Here is a 13,554-nt window from a genome sequence, read left to right on the forward strand (position 1 = left end):
CACCTCAGTTTTAAAGATGAGGAAATTGAGACAGAAAAATAGTAAGTTATATGCAGGATCCTGCAGCTAGTAAGTCTCATGAGTGCATCAGAACCTGGCAATCTGGATCTTCTCAGAGGCCATCTGGAAGGACAGGAGAGCTGGACAAAGAACACATCCCTCCTGTCTTCCTCTGATGCACTCAGGGATGGCACGTTTCCCAGGGAACCTTGGTGGGGGGTGTACTGGGTCTGGTCCTAGGCAGCTACAGAGGCCAGGTTACAGCAATGTAGGTCACATGTTCCAGCCTAGAGAGGCTAGGATCTGGCACATTATCTGCACTCAGCCTTTACTTGTCACTGCTCCAGCATGCTGCAGCCTGGACTCTGGATGGCCCTGGCCCCTCTGCTAGGTGCCCTCAGTGCAGGTGAGCCAATAGCAAGATCAATGAAATAACAGCCATGACATCTGGGTTCATGCTGTGTGTTGGGACCTGGGCCTCTACCTGCATTCTCTGTTAGACCTCTTGTCAACTCTGCATACGTACAACTAACCTCGCTTTTCAAATGAGGACACTGGGGTTCAGAGAGTAAATCACTTGGCCAAGGGCATGCTGTCTGTAAGTATCAGGTCCAGGTATGAACCCAGCGCCTGGCCTTCATCACTGCTGGGTCACTGCCCTAAAGGAAGCATCTGGGGCACACACCGCTGGCCTTCCTCTTCTGGGTTTCTCTAACCTACACTCCTCTGTGTATGTGTGTGTGTGTCCCCTCCCTCCATCTGCATGTTTTCACTCTCTCCCTTACCCAAGTGAAGCTGCCTTTTGTACACAGCCTTTCCCCCCCAAGTTCTCAGTGATCACTCCCTTTCTTGTCCCCTCATCCTTATACTCTGCCCCTTGTCTTGGCCCTGGAATCACATGCAGTCTGAGTGGTTTTGTATGTCCTAGTGGGTATTGTCTCTCTCTGAATTGTCTGCCTCTCTGGGCCTCATGTAAAGCAAGTACTTATAGTTGGCTTTGTCAAATGAAAATTATATAAATCTTATATAATCTTATAGCATACCTATAGCATACATAAATATATACATTTATATATTTGTTTGATATATATTTAATATATAAATTCATTTATAGTTCACAATTTTTCATTTATTGTTTTCATTATTGTTTTTCATCTATTGTTCACAATTCTCCGAGGTAGGTTTCATGCCCCAATAAAACATGATCAAACTGAGGTGGACAGAAGTTACCAACTGGTAGTGGGTGGAAGACCTGGGATCTGACCCAGGTCTGTCTGTCCCCAAAGCCTGTGGATTTCCCTTGAGAACCCGGAGTCTCTTGGGGTCACCCACAAGGATTTGCTGAGCAGTTCTGAGGTAAAGCTCATGCAGCTCTTCCTTGGGTCTACAGTGCATCAGTTTTCAGGGATAGAGGGTTGGCGTCCCAGCACTAAGGAGGGGCTGCATATCAGGCCTCATGAACTGCAAGGGGGCCCCAGACAGGAGCCCTGCCATACCATGACCCCTGCCTGTGCCAGCCCTTTCACCAGGGCCTCAGGGTGACTCTGGCCAGTCCTGTGATCTCTCTGAATCCCCACTTCCCCACATGTAAATTGAGAGGGTTGACCAGATGAAATGTCAGCTCTATTATCTTATAATAATAGAGCCTCAGGGCACTTCAAGTGCCTGAAATTCTAGAAGGTAAGGGTGACAAAAAAGTCACTAGGCTTCATCAAAGCATCAGATTTCTGAGGCCTTGGGTGGGGGGCTCTCAGCCAACCTGGTGTCCCTGTTACATCTGTGCTTTTCTCTTCCTATGTCTCAGGTTGGCCATGTGTCCAAAAGAACTATCATCCTCAGCACCAGCCATGGCACCCCATGTCCTCAGGGAAGACCCATTTGTTATGACGGTTTCTCAGTAGTTGCAGACTTTTGTTCAAGTAACATCACAGGAGAAGGCCCAGAGCAGAAGGACTCTCTAGAGGCAAAAGGGGAGCAATGCCCTCGCACCAAGCCTGTCGCTCCTCTCTTTTGCTTTTCACAGGGACAGCTGCCCTCTGTCACCGCAGTGGGGCCCTCTGCTACCTCCTGTGCCTCATTGCCTGCCTGCCAGGCCAGGACTCCATGGCTGGGAGCTGCCTGCAGTGCTCCAAGGACTTTCAGTAAGGAGTGGACACCCTCGTGCCCCAGGAAGAGAGGAGGGAAAGGGCAGGAAGGACAAAGCAGCAGGGCGAGTGGTTGGGAGAGACCAGGGCTTCCTTCTCCCTGGAAGAAAGTGGTCCTGTACAGGTCCCTTCTATGGTGGCCCTGAGTGTGATGAGCTCCCAGGGGCATGAGTCCAGTAGCCTGGTGGTTGATCCCCTGGAGCCTGCCCAGGACACAGTCCCTGGATTTCTAACTTCAATCACAGCCAAGGTGCAGGATAGGTACCAGAAGATGTGGGCTCTAGACAGGCACTGTTTCTCTCCTGCCATATGACCTGGTGAATCCTCACTTGGGAAGTGGGGCTGGCCATCATATGATCTATCTTCCCACATTCACTGTTAGCAGCTCTGGCTGCTTGCAGCTTCTCCTCAGACCAGATGGCAGCAGACCCAAATGTACCAAGGCCAGGTGTGAAGGGCCTCAATGCCATCTGCACTGCCATTAAGGCCCAACTGCTCCCTGGCTCCCAAACCTGCAGGGCCTCTCCTCAGTTGCTCAGATTCCTTTGGTTTTTGCAGCTACCATGGTGGCAGGACAGCTCAGCAGCCGTGCCTCACCAGAATCTGCAGTCGGCTCCCAAGACTCAGAGAAAGCAAAGACTACCAGGTGACCCCGGGGGAAGGGCAGCTCCTTGTCTCAACCATTCCTGTGGGAGGGGGCATGGTGGTTATCAAGAAGTCCCCAGAAGAGGCTAAATTTCTCAGGATCAAAACAAACATGTCAAAAGTAAGATGGTGATGCTCTCCTTGGGGAGACACCCAACACTCCTTGCTCGCTTCTGACCCAGTGCCCGGGGACTTGCCCAGCCAGTTCAATACAAAAACAAATATAACACACCTCTACTGTGGGGATTAAATGAGATGATACCTGTGAAGTGCTGGGAGGTTCAGAGTCACTGCTTCCATGTGACATGCAATTAACATAGAAACTTTGGAGCTGGGGCACAAATGCCCACAGCAGCCACATTGCACCTCACTCACTTAGTGGGTGTCAACCAGGCACCTACTGTGTGCACCACTGGGTAGAGGACAAGAGACAAGGCAGACCTCTGTCCCCTGAGAACTGAATCATAGCAACAACTACAGCTCAAGTTTAGCTCTGGAGCTGCAGCATCCACCAAAAGTTAGACAAGGAGTACTTGAAAACCTCCCTTCAACCATGGATCACAATAATTAATTCCGCCTCACCAGGACATATGGAGGTAATGTTGATGGTAATTTTCTTTTACAGAGAAAATTGGAGGGGCAGAAAAGTTAGGGGATCTGTAAAGACCCTTGGCAAAGTAAGCACCTGAACTGAGATCCCAACTCTCAACAGCCTCCAGGTACAGGTGTTAGTCATGACCTACCTGCCTTCTCAACTTGTGTTTCCTTGTGTTCTCTCAGTGTTACCTGCCCAGGCAAGAGCCAAAAGCAAAGCACACTGCCCATGTCTTCTGCCCTCTGGGCTACTTCTTCATAGACAGAGTCCTTAGCTGCCAGCCTCACCCCACAGGTAGGTGAGAATGGGCTGGGGCCCTGATGCCACTGGGGAAGGACTGGCACAGGATGGGATCAAAGGGTTTTCTGCTTGAACTACATCCCCTGGAAGCCCAGGTGGTCTCTGAGGGACAAAGTCTGGCTACTCCTGGGCCCCGAACATGCACTCATATGGCTTGAGGAGAGTGAAATGAGGCAACACAGAAGGAAGGAAGTTTGCAGAGTGGTCAGGAGCATGGACTTTGGAAGACAGTTCAAGTACTAACTCTGTTCCTTACTAGATGTATGATCTTGGCAGAGTTTTACAGTTCTTAATGTACAGCATCTGCACAGTTTGTTAAACTTATCCCTAAGTATTTCATGTTTTGGGATGCTATTATAAAAGGAATCGTATCTTTTATTTCAATTTCCAAGTGTTGGTAGCTAGTTTTTTTTTTTTTCAATTTGCTTTTTATTTGTGACAAAATACATGTAACATAAAATTTAGCATCTTAACTGGTTTTTAGTGTTCAGCTTAGTGGTATTAAATACATTCATAATGTTGTCCAACTATCACCACCATCCATCTACATAGCTCTTTTCATTTTGTAAAATTGAAGCTCTATACTGATTAAACAATAATCCCCATTCCCCTGTACCCCTAGCCCTTGGCAACCACCATTCTACTTTCTGTCTCTATGATTTTGACTACTGTAAGTATCTCATGTAAGTGGAATCATACCGTATTTGCTTTTTGTGTGACTGGCTTATTTTACTTAGCATAGCATTTCCAGGGTTCATCCATGGTATACCATTAGGTCAGAATTTCCTTCTTTTAAAAGACTATATATATATATATATATATATACACACACACCACATTTTGATTTTTCATTCTATTGATGGACACTTGAGTTGCTCTAGCATTTTTGCTACTGTGAATAATGTTATGAACATGGGTGTACAGATATGTCTTTGGGACCCCAGCTAGTATTGACTTTTTTTATATTGACCTTGCATCCTTCAATCTTACCTGCTTCATTTATTTGTTAGAGTAACTATTTTGTGTGTAGATTTCATAATATTTTCTCTTCATGCAATATTTTATCTTTGAATAAAGACTTTTTAACTTCTATCTTTTCAAGCCACATGCCTTTTTATTACCTTTTCTTGTCTTATCATGCGGTCTATGAATTCTAGTACTAGTTTGAATAGAATTGGACATCTTTTCTCTGTTCTAAATCTTAATTGGGTTGAGGAAATCCTCTTCTATTTCTAGTTTTCTGAGAGTTGTTATCATGGATAGGTATTTAATCTTGTCCTGTCTTTTTCTGCACTGATTGAGATGAGCATATGGTTTTTCTCCTTTGTTCTGATAAGATGATGAGTATCATTGTTTTTTGAATGTTAAATTAACCTTGCATTCCCGAGATAAACTCCACATAGCTCTGATATTTTATCCTTTCTACCTATGATTGAATTTGATTTGCTGATATTTTGTAAGAATTTTTGCATCTATGTTCATGAGAGATATTAGTCTGTATTTTTCTTTTCTGATTTTTGTCTGGATTTGATATCAAAGTAATACTAGCCTTATAAAATTAACTTCCAGTTAGTACCTACTCCTCTATTTTATGAACGAGTTTATGTAGATTTGGTATGAGTTATTTCTTAAGTGTTGTATAGAACTCAGTAAAGCCACAGGGCCTAGAGTTTTCTTAATGGAAAGGTCTTTAATTACAAATTCAAAATTTTAATAAATTTAAGGCTATTCAGATTTTCTGTCTCTCATTGTGACAATTTGGTAATTTAAGTCTTTCATGGAATTTATCTGTTTATGTTGTAGACTTATTGTCATAGAGTTTTTCATACTATCCCCTTACTAACCTTTTAACATATCATCTGCAATGATTCTGTTTCATTCCTAATATTGGTACTTTGTGTTCTTTCTTTTTCTTTTTTTATTGATTGGTCTAGTTAGAGCTTTATAAATTTTATTTATCTTTTCAAATAACTAGGTTTTAGTTTTATTGATTTTCTTTATTTTTCTATTTCATTGATTGTCATATCCTTCCTTTTACTTGCTTTGATTTTAATGATATCCTTTTTCCAGCTTCCTAAGGTAAAAACAGATAATTGATTTTCCACCTTTATTGTTTTCTGATATAAGCATTTAGTTTACAGGCATTTAAACCTAAAATTTGTATCTATGCACTGCTTTAGCTATATCTCACGAATTTTATGATGTGGGGTTTTTATTATCATTAAAGTTAAAAAGTTTTCTAATTTCCTTCTGATATTTTCTGACCAGAAGATTATTTAGAAGTGTGTTGTTTAATTTAAAAATATTTGGGGCTTTTTTAGATGTCTTACAAATTTCTATTTTAATTCCATAGTAGTCAGAAAACAAACTCTCTGATATTTCAATCTTTTGAAATCTATTGAGACCTTTCTTATGGTCATATGTATGAGTCTGGGAAGGTTATTTAAGTTTTCCTTAAACCTCTCTTTCCTTATTTCTAAAAATGGAGTTGATAATAATGGTGACTAAGTATGCCTGCTAAGTAAAGTCATATGTAGAAAGTTCTAAGTAAAGACTCAGTAAATGGTAGCCACCATACTCAGAAACAAGTTGTTCCTCACATGAGCGGTGGGGACTCTGGCACCTCATCTCAGAGACAAGAGCTCTGTCACTGTCCAACTGGCTCTGCTGCTCATCAGTAAGGAGGCTCCTCTGGTTGGCCACATACACATGCAGTCCCCTGTTCTCCCTCCCTGTCCAGCTTCTGAATGTTCTACAAGCCCCATAATTGCCTGAGTTCTTAGTGGAAGCAAGAAAGGCAGACAGAGCAAGCAGGGGAGAGGCCTGTGTGGGGCCATACTTCATTCCAGAACCCATAAATGTCAAGTGGAAAGGGATAGAGAGGTCTTCTTGTCCAGCTACCTACCCATCCCACCGCTAACTCCTGCAATCCTTTTGTCTCCCATCCACAAAGACATTTAGGATTGAAATGAGCATGAGAGAGAGAGAGAGAGAGAGAGAGAGAGAGAGAGAGGATGCTCAGAGGACCCTATCCCACTCAGCTGTGCACAGATGATGCTATCACTGTGCAAGGGTGGTTTGGAGTGACAAAGAACATGAGACATAGAGGGGGCCTGAGGGAGAAGAAGATAGGGAGAAATAGCGTACACAAGAGAGTGCCAAGGCCCTAACAACCAGGCCTCCCAGAGTGGGGAGGCCAGAACAAGGGAACCAGGAGCTGGATCCAAGGTGGATCCCTACTCCCATCAGCAGCATGCCCAGGGCCACAAGACAAGTGGGGTTCTAAAGATCAAGAAGGGAGTATCTCAAGGCATACATCATTTTTACTTTTGTTAACTTTAAGACTGTATATGGTTTTGTTTTCAGCAGTATTTCCCTCCTTAATTTTCTTCAGGTTGAAAATGAAGTGTATTTGTATTTCCAGGGCACTGGCCAAAGGACAGCAGTGGAAGAGGAATGGAGGGAGAGCCCCTGCACCTGCGGGCAGAAGGTAAACAAGGCTGACACTGAGGGTGCTGACACCTGCGTGAGCAGGAGTGTTTCTCATCTTTATCCCTTCCCCTCTGTAAGGATACTGCCCCTACCTCAAGGTCACCCAGCCTCTTATCCACCTGCTCTTTGATGTATATTGTGGGGCAGGGCCAGGCTGTGGGGGAGCCCACTGAATTCATGGGACACTTAGGAGACAGAGCCACTCCCAGGGGAACTAAGAGGGCTTGCCCATCCATCAGTGTGAAGCAGCCTAGGGAAACACATGGCTGGACTAGAGGCAGGCAAGGACCTCAGTGAAGTGTCTGGCTGCCTGGAGAGGGACCATAGATTGCACTGCAGTGACAGGAGGACTAGAAAGGCACAGTGGGAAAAGGAACACAGCTGACATGGACCTCTTGCCAGACCTCCGCCCACCCATGTTCTGCCTCACACACTCTTCTTGAGCACCTGCACGTACCAGCCACTGGGCCAGTGTTAGGGTCCCTGGAGCTCACTGTTAGAAGACAGACAGACACAGGAACCCCCTAAACTACAGTGTGGAGAGTATTGAATCAAAGTAAGGACAAAGCCATCGAAGCTCAGACAAAGGTACTGGCAGTCTTCTTGGCAAGGGACCCAGGAGGCTTCTTGGAGGAACAGACATGGGAGTCAGGCCCAGAAAGTGCACAGGCTCAGTCAGTCAGTCACGGAGGGCAGGGAGAACCCTTCAAGCAGAGGAAGTAGCTTTTTGGAGAAGCAGAGAGCAGAGACTTTGCTGCTCTGATCTTCTCCCTGGCAGTGATGCCACCCCAGGGCTCTGGGCTATAGATTGCCACAGAGGCCAGCCTGGTCTTGGGCCCCCAACTCACCACCCTGGGGCCTGCAGACTTCTCCCATGATGAGGCCCTGAGTCCTGGTGGGACCCACCCATATGGCTTCCCTTCACAGGCCACTTCTGCCCAGATGGTGCTATCACCATGCCATGCCTGGCCAGGACCTTTGAAAGCAGGAGGGAGACACCCCACCCCAATACCAGCTTCTGCTCAGCAGGTCAGTTCTGAATTTTGTCTGCTGTTTGTACAATGGAAAGAGTGAGTTGCTGACTTTGCTGATTAGGTGCTCATCCAAAGTCTACCATACATACTTCATGATGCTGACTATAGCCAGCAGCATCTCCAGGCCCTGGTAGAGGTGAACACCAGGAAAGCCCCACTCAGGATGCAGCAGGCCCCATCAGGCTACCAGGCCTGGGAGCCCCATGTTGTCTTTGCTCAGCTGGGAAAATCAGGACATGTGCAGGAAGTTCAAGGCAGCCCAAATTGTTCAACATAGAGTTTAAAGACAGAGGGGTCATGTGGCTGGGAACCACTCTCACTGAGCACATGGAGAAAAGAAACGAACAGTTTAAAAGTGAAGAATGAAAGTGCTGGTAGACACAAGGGAGGAGTGGTCAGGAGCCCAGACAGAGAACACCATGTGGGAATTGGGACACATCCAGATCTGCTATTGATGGGCTATCAGTAGGTTCCTTGACCTCTCTAAGCCTCAGTAGTAATATTTGCCTTATAAGGCTTCTGTGGGCATCAGACAAGACATCTATATAAAGGACCTTGCACTGAACCTAGCACATATTGAGTGCTCAGGAAAGAGTTGCTTCTGACCTCATAATCACCGCCATCAACAACTTCCCCTATTACCTTGGAAGAATGAGTCTGGGGGCAGAAAAGGGGTATTTATCAGGTCAGACCACTGTGTCCTGAGGGAATATTCCCCCTCTCCTGCCCCAGCACTACCAGATGCACCACCACAGATCACAACGCACTGTCATGTAAGTGCTTGTGACAGCCAGTAGTGGTTGAGGAGAGCTTGTGACCACCCTGGGGATGTAACGATTTGGGGGCTCAGGAAGCTCACTCGCTCCCCAGGATCATCTAATTTTGGCAGCGAAGCCAGGACCAGAACCCAGGTGTCAAGACAACACAGCGCTGATGCCCTCCCCTGCAAGCCTGGGCAGGGTTGAGGCTCCTGAACTTCAGCCCCACACACAGTGCTGTATGGGATAGGAGGGCACCTGCCAATCCAGCTGCTGGCCTTTGGACAGGGCCACTGCCATCAGCGATAATGGTGTGTGGTGTTGGGGGGCCCTGAATACCCAAGAGACCCACCACATCATGGGCCCTAGGCCACTGCTCCCTGCACACAATAGGTCTCACTGCCCGCTTGCCTGTCCCCTAGCCCAAACAGTTCTCTCCCCTTGCCTGCAAGCTCTCCACTGCTTATTCTTTCAGTGCTGTCTCCAAAGGCCAATACAGGATTTCTCCAGAAAAATATAAACAGCCACAAACATCTTCCTGCTTCCCATTTGTCACAACTCTGCAACAATTCTGAGCACCAGTTTACTTGCCATGGGCTGGGTGACACTTGAGGCCCCTCCAAGTTCTGACATCCTGAGTCTGTGACTCATGGAACACAGTACAGGTTTGACCTGGCAGGGGAGGAAAGGCCCAAGCATAGTGGGGTGGGGCTGGAGCACCTCTTGGGTGTCAGACTCTGCACTAAGTGTTCTCACATGTGGTAGCTCACATAACACCATCGAACACCATCGATTATGATCTGGGGCTCATAATCCCCTCTGAACTTCAGAGGTCAATTAAGTGGCTTGGGTCACATAGAGTGAGGTCACAGTGCAAACCCACAAATCTGTCTCATTACTTTGTAACACCCCAAGAATGCCCCGAAGTCCACATGGATGGATGTTGGATGGTTTTGAAAGGAAGAAAAAGAGGCAGGGACAAATTCCTCACAGCCTCCATTTTGCCCAATGCTGAGGCTGTTAACTGGAGACAGGGCTGGATCCCTGGTAAGTGGTTCAAGGAAACAGATTTCTGTGACGGAGCCTCTCAGCTACTTTTCTGTGAAGTTCTGAAGCCACCAACTCCCTGGGCCATTCCTCGGAGCCATGGAGGAAAGTGTGATGCTTCCTCTGCAGCCCAGGGCCAAGACCAGCCCCCACCAGAACCAGCCCCTGGAGGATAGGGCCAAAGTGGGCACTCGGGTGAGATAGCTGAGTAGGAAGGAGTCATTTCCTCTGCAGGTCCCAGGAGTTGGAGAGCGAGGAGCAAAGTGTCCAGCAGCATCACCCGTGGTCACACATTAACTCCCCTACTAGGAACCCCAGTTCCCATGTGAGGACAGAGTGAGGGCAGAGGCTGTCCCACACTGAGACAGAGCAACAGAAACAGCAAAACTAGGAAAGTGACCCAGCCTCCAAGAAAGTGAAGATAGGTCTGGTGTGAGCCACAGCAGCCGGAAAGTTTCCTTTCTCCCCAGGGTGTTGGAACTGTGATGCTGCGATGTTGAAACTAGGACTCACGAAGACTTGCCGGGTGCCCAGTACTGCACAGGGGCTCTGTCACATTGCACAGTGTTGTCACAGCAAGCCTGGGAAGCTGTGTTGTTGTAATCCCATTTTATAGAAAGGAAGATGGGAGTTTGAGAAGCTAAGAGACTCCCTGTCATAGTCATCTGTGGGCTGTGCTGCTAAGGCAGTGGGAGCCCCCTGAAACCTGCAGCACTGAGAGAGCAAGGAAGCCACTGGTCTCTGCATGGAGAGGAATGGACCCCCCCCCCCCCACTCTGCACCTTGGTAAATGCCGATGGCAACCCTCCTCCCTGCACTCCCAGGCCCACAGGAGGATCAGACCCACCAGGGCCTGGGAAGCATTCATTGTTTTCCTTTTGAGGCCAGCAATGCAGGTCCTTCGGAGAGAACTGCAGTGATGTGGGCTGTTCTCTCCCCAGTTCTCAGCCAGTGTCTGCAGTGCCCAGCGGGATACTTCTGCCCCAACCAAGCCACCCAACCCATCCCATGCCAGCCAGGCACATTTAGCCCGAATCCGGGCCAGGATGAAACCACAGACTGTGTTCCATGCCCAGCAGGCAAGGCCTGTACCCAGGCTGGGCTGACTCAGCCAGATGCAGAGTGCACACCGGGGTAAGGAACTTTGATTTCTTAATGATATAGAGGTGACTGGATGGGGGCTCAGAGTCCTCCCCCTACCATCGTTCAGGAGTCATACCCTCAGATTCAGGTGGGGATTCAGCAAACATCCACCCACCTCCGTGTCCTGGGAGGGCCCCTGCCTCCCAATCAGGGCTCAGTGTCACTCCAGCCCCAGGCTCCAGGACCCTCCCCAGGAGCACCGGGGCCTGAACATGAGCTGGAGGCAGCTAGGTAACTCCTGTCTTTCCCACGGGGAGAAAGGGGCACAGGGAGGTTACTGCAACAAAGCCACAGAGACCAGCAGGCACAATGGGATTTCCCTGCGACTACCCAGGCTGATGGGTGCTCCTTGGTTGTCGTAGGTATGTGTGCCCTGTGGGCTCTTCCAGCCCCAATGCTCCCACCCATGCCTGCCCACCTGGGACATTTAGCAGCCGCAACAACCTCTCCGACCTGTCACAGTGTGAGGTCTGCCCCTCGGGAGTAGCCTGTCCTAGGGGTGAGTGAAAAGGGGGAAAGGCAGCCTTGCTGCCTATTGGACCCTGCCTTTTTGGGTGAAGAACCATCTCCACTCCTAGGCAAGGAAGGCCAGCAAAATAGACCCTGACCCATAACCCTTTGTTTTCGCACAAAGATCATGGTTCACCTCACTTAGGGTGTCCGAGGATGGGACCATGAAGATCACTGCGTTCCCATCATGCTGCCTCAGGTAGCCTTGGGCCGCTGCTGACCTAGATGCCCCTTTCACCAATGCCAGGCCCCAGCCCATGTCCCTGCCACTTACCAGAGGGATGTAGCTGGAGGGGGTGCTGCTCCTCCGGGTCTAATTCAAGATTGTGTTTGCAGGAACTGGAAGTCCAAACTGGCCCCCTATCCCCTGTCCAGCTGGCCATTATTGCCCTCTGGGCACCAAACGGCCGACCCAGTTCCAGTGTCCCCCAGGCACCTGGAGTAACCAGACTGGACTAACAGCAGTCGAGGAGTGTATACCTTGTCCCAGGGGCTGGTTCTGTGTCACTGGAGCCCAGCTTCCCTCAGGGACATGCAAAGCTGGGCATTACTGCCCACAAGGTGAGTGGGGCCAGGGTCTGCTCTGCAAGGTCACAGGTGAGTGCCAGAAGAGAAAGCCACGAGCCAGCCTGCCATACTAAGGTTAGATTTCAAGAGAACCTTCCTGAGAGTAGGGCCAATACTGTTCAGCTGCTGAACATCCTGAATGGGGATTCCCAGGGTATGAGTCCAGACAAGGCTGGTCCTAGGTGAGTGGTACTCCCTGCTCCCTGCCCCTTCCCCAGTGGCCTCTGTTGAGGAACTGTCCCCAGGCAGTAGGGTGAGAAGCTACTGTACCTGCATAATGCAGCCCTGGCCCCCCTCTTCCCTCCTGAGACCCCTCCTTCTTTCTGAAACAGGTACAATGTGGAGCACCCAGTTCCCTTGCCCAGCAGGCACCTACAGCTCTCAAGCAGGCAACAGCCAGATGGAAGACTGTCTGCCATGTCCCCCAGGGGCCTTCTGCCCCAGTGGTGCCCCCAAGCCCGTGCTCTGCCCACGGTAAGGGAGGCTGAAGGGTATGGCCATCCTCAAAGTTACCACATGTTTATTAAGTATAGGCCGAAGCCTGGCACTATGCCAGGCATTGAGGGATTTATAAAGAGAGATGAGGGTCTGGGCTGCCTTAGGACCTGATAGCTTTGTTAAGATAAGACATAGGAACTGAAAAGGCAAGGGCCAGGGCTGAGATGCAGGGTGGCAAATTGGAGTGGGACCCACCCCCACCCTCATGGCCCTAGATGTTGAAAGGGAGAGAACTCACTCTGGGCTGGAGTCAATGGGTAAGGTGCCCACACCCCAGTAGAGAAGCTGCTTCAAGAACAACACACCCCAAGGCTAAGCACTCTGGAAGCTAATTCTGGCTGACATCTTAGCAACGATCATTTGGTGCTCTGGAATTCTCTCTGTTGATTTGACTGGTTTATGAAGATGTGCCCCTTATTCCTCTGGTCACGGAGTAAACTTTAAGAATTTTTCTTAGGGGCGCCTGGGTGGCGCAGTCGGTTAAGCGTCCGACTTCAGCCAGGTCACGATCTCACGGTCCGTGAGTTCGAGCCCCGCGTCGGGCTCTGGGCTGATGGCTCAGAGCCTGGAGCCTGTTTCCGATTCTGTGTCTCCCTCTCTCTCTGCCCCTCCCCCGTTCATGCTTTGTCTCTCTCTGTCCCAAAAATAAAATTAAAAAACGTTGAAAAAAAAATTTAAAAAAAAAAGAATTTTTCTTATTTTGAAAAAGTGATACATATTCTTCACGTAAAAAGTGAAAACAATAGTAACCAAAATAAATTTCAGACCAAATATAGATTTCCATGTAAAAAACAAAACTGTAGGGGTGCCTGGGTGGCTCA

The 13,554-nt window shown here is 48.4% G+C and overlaps 1 protein-coding gene across 1 annotated transcript; it reads left to right on the forward strand.

Annotated features, from left to right (window-relative positions):
- The first annotated feature begins 348 nt into the window (after positions 1 to 348).
- Positions 349 to 12,443, forward strand: LOC125173201 (uncharacterized). Its single transcript, XM_047872133.1, has 8 exons — positions 349 to 406; positions 2,024 to 2,141; positions 2,703 to 2,790; positions 3,570 to 3,678; positions 7,109 to 7,174; positions 8,104 to 8,205; positions 10,957 to 11,149; positions 12,005 to 12,443. The coding sequence occupies exons 1-8, from the start codon at positions 349 to 351 to the stop codon at positions 12,111 to 12,113; spliced, it is 843 nt and encodes a 280-aa protein (XP_047728089.1). The 3' UTR covers positions 12,114 to 12,443.
- The last annotated feature ends 1,111 nt before the right edge of the window (positions 12,444 to 13,554 follow it).

Source organism: Prionailurus viverrinus, chromosome A1 (genome assembly GCF_022837055.1).
Source record: "Prionailurus viverrinus isolate Anna chromosome A1, UM_Priviv_1.0, whole genome shotgun sequence".
In the NCBI taxonomy this organism is placed as follows: Eukaryota; Metazoa; Chordata; class Mammalia; order Carnivora; family Felidae; genus Prionailurus; species Prionailurus viverrinus.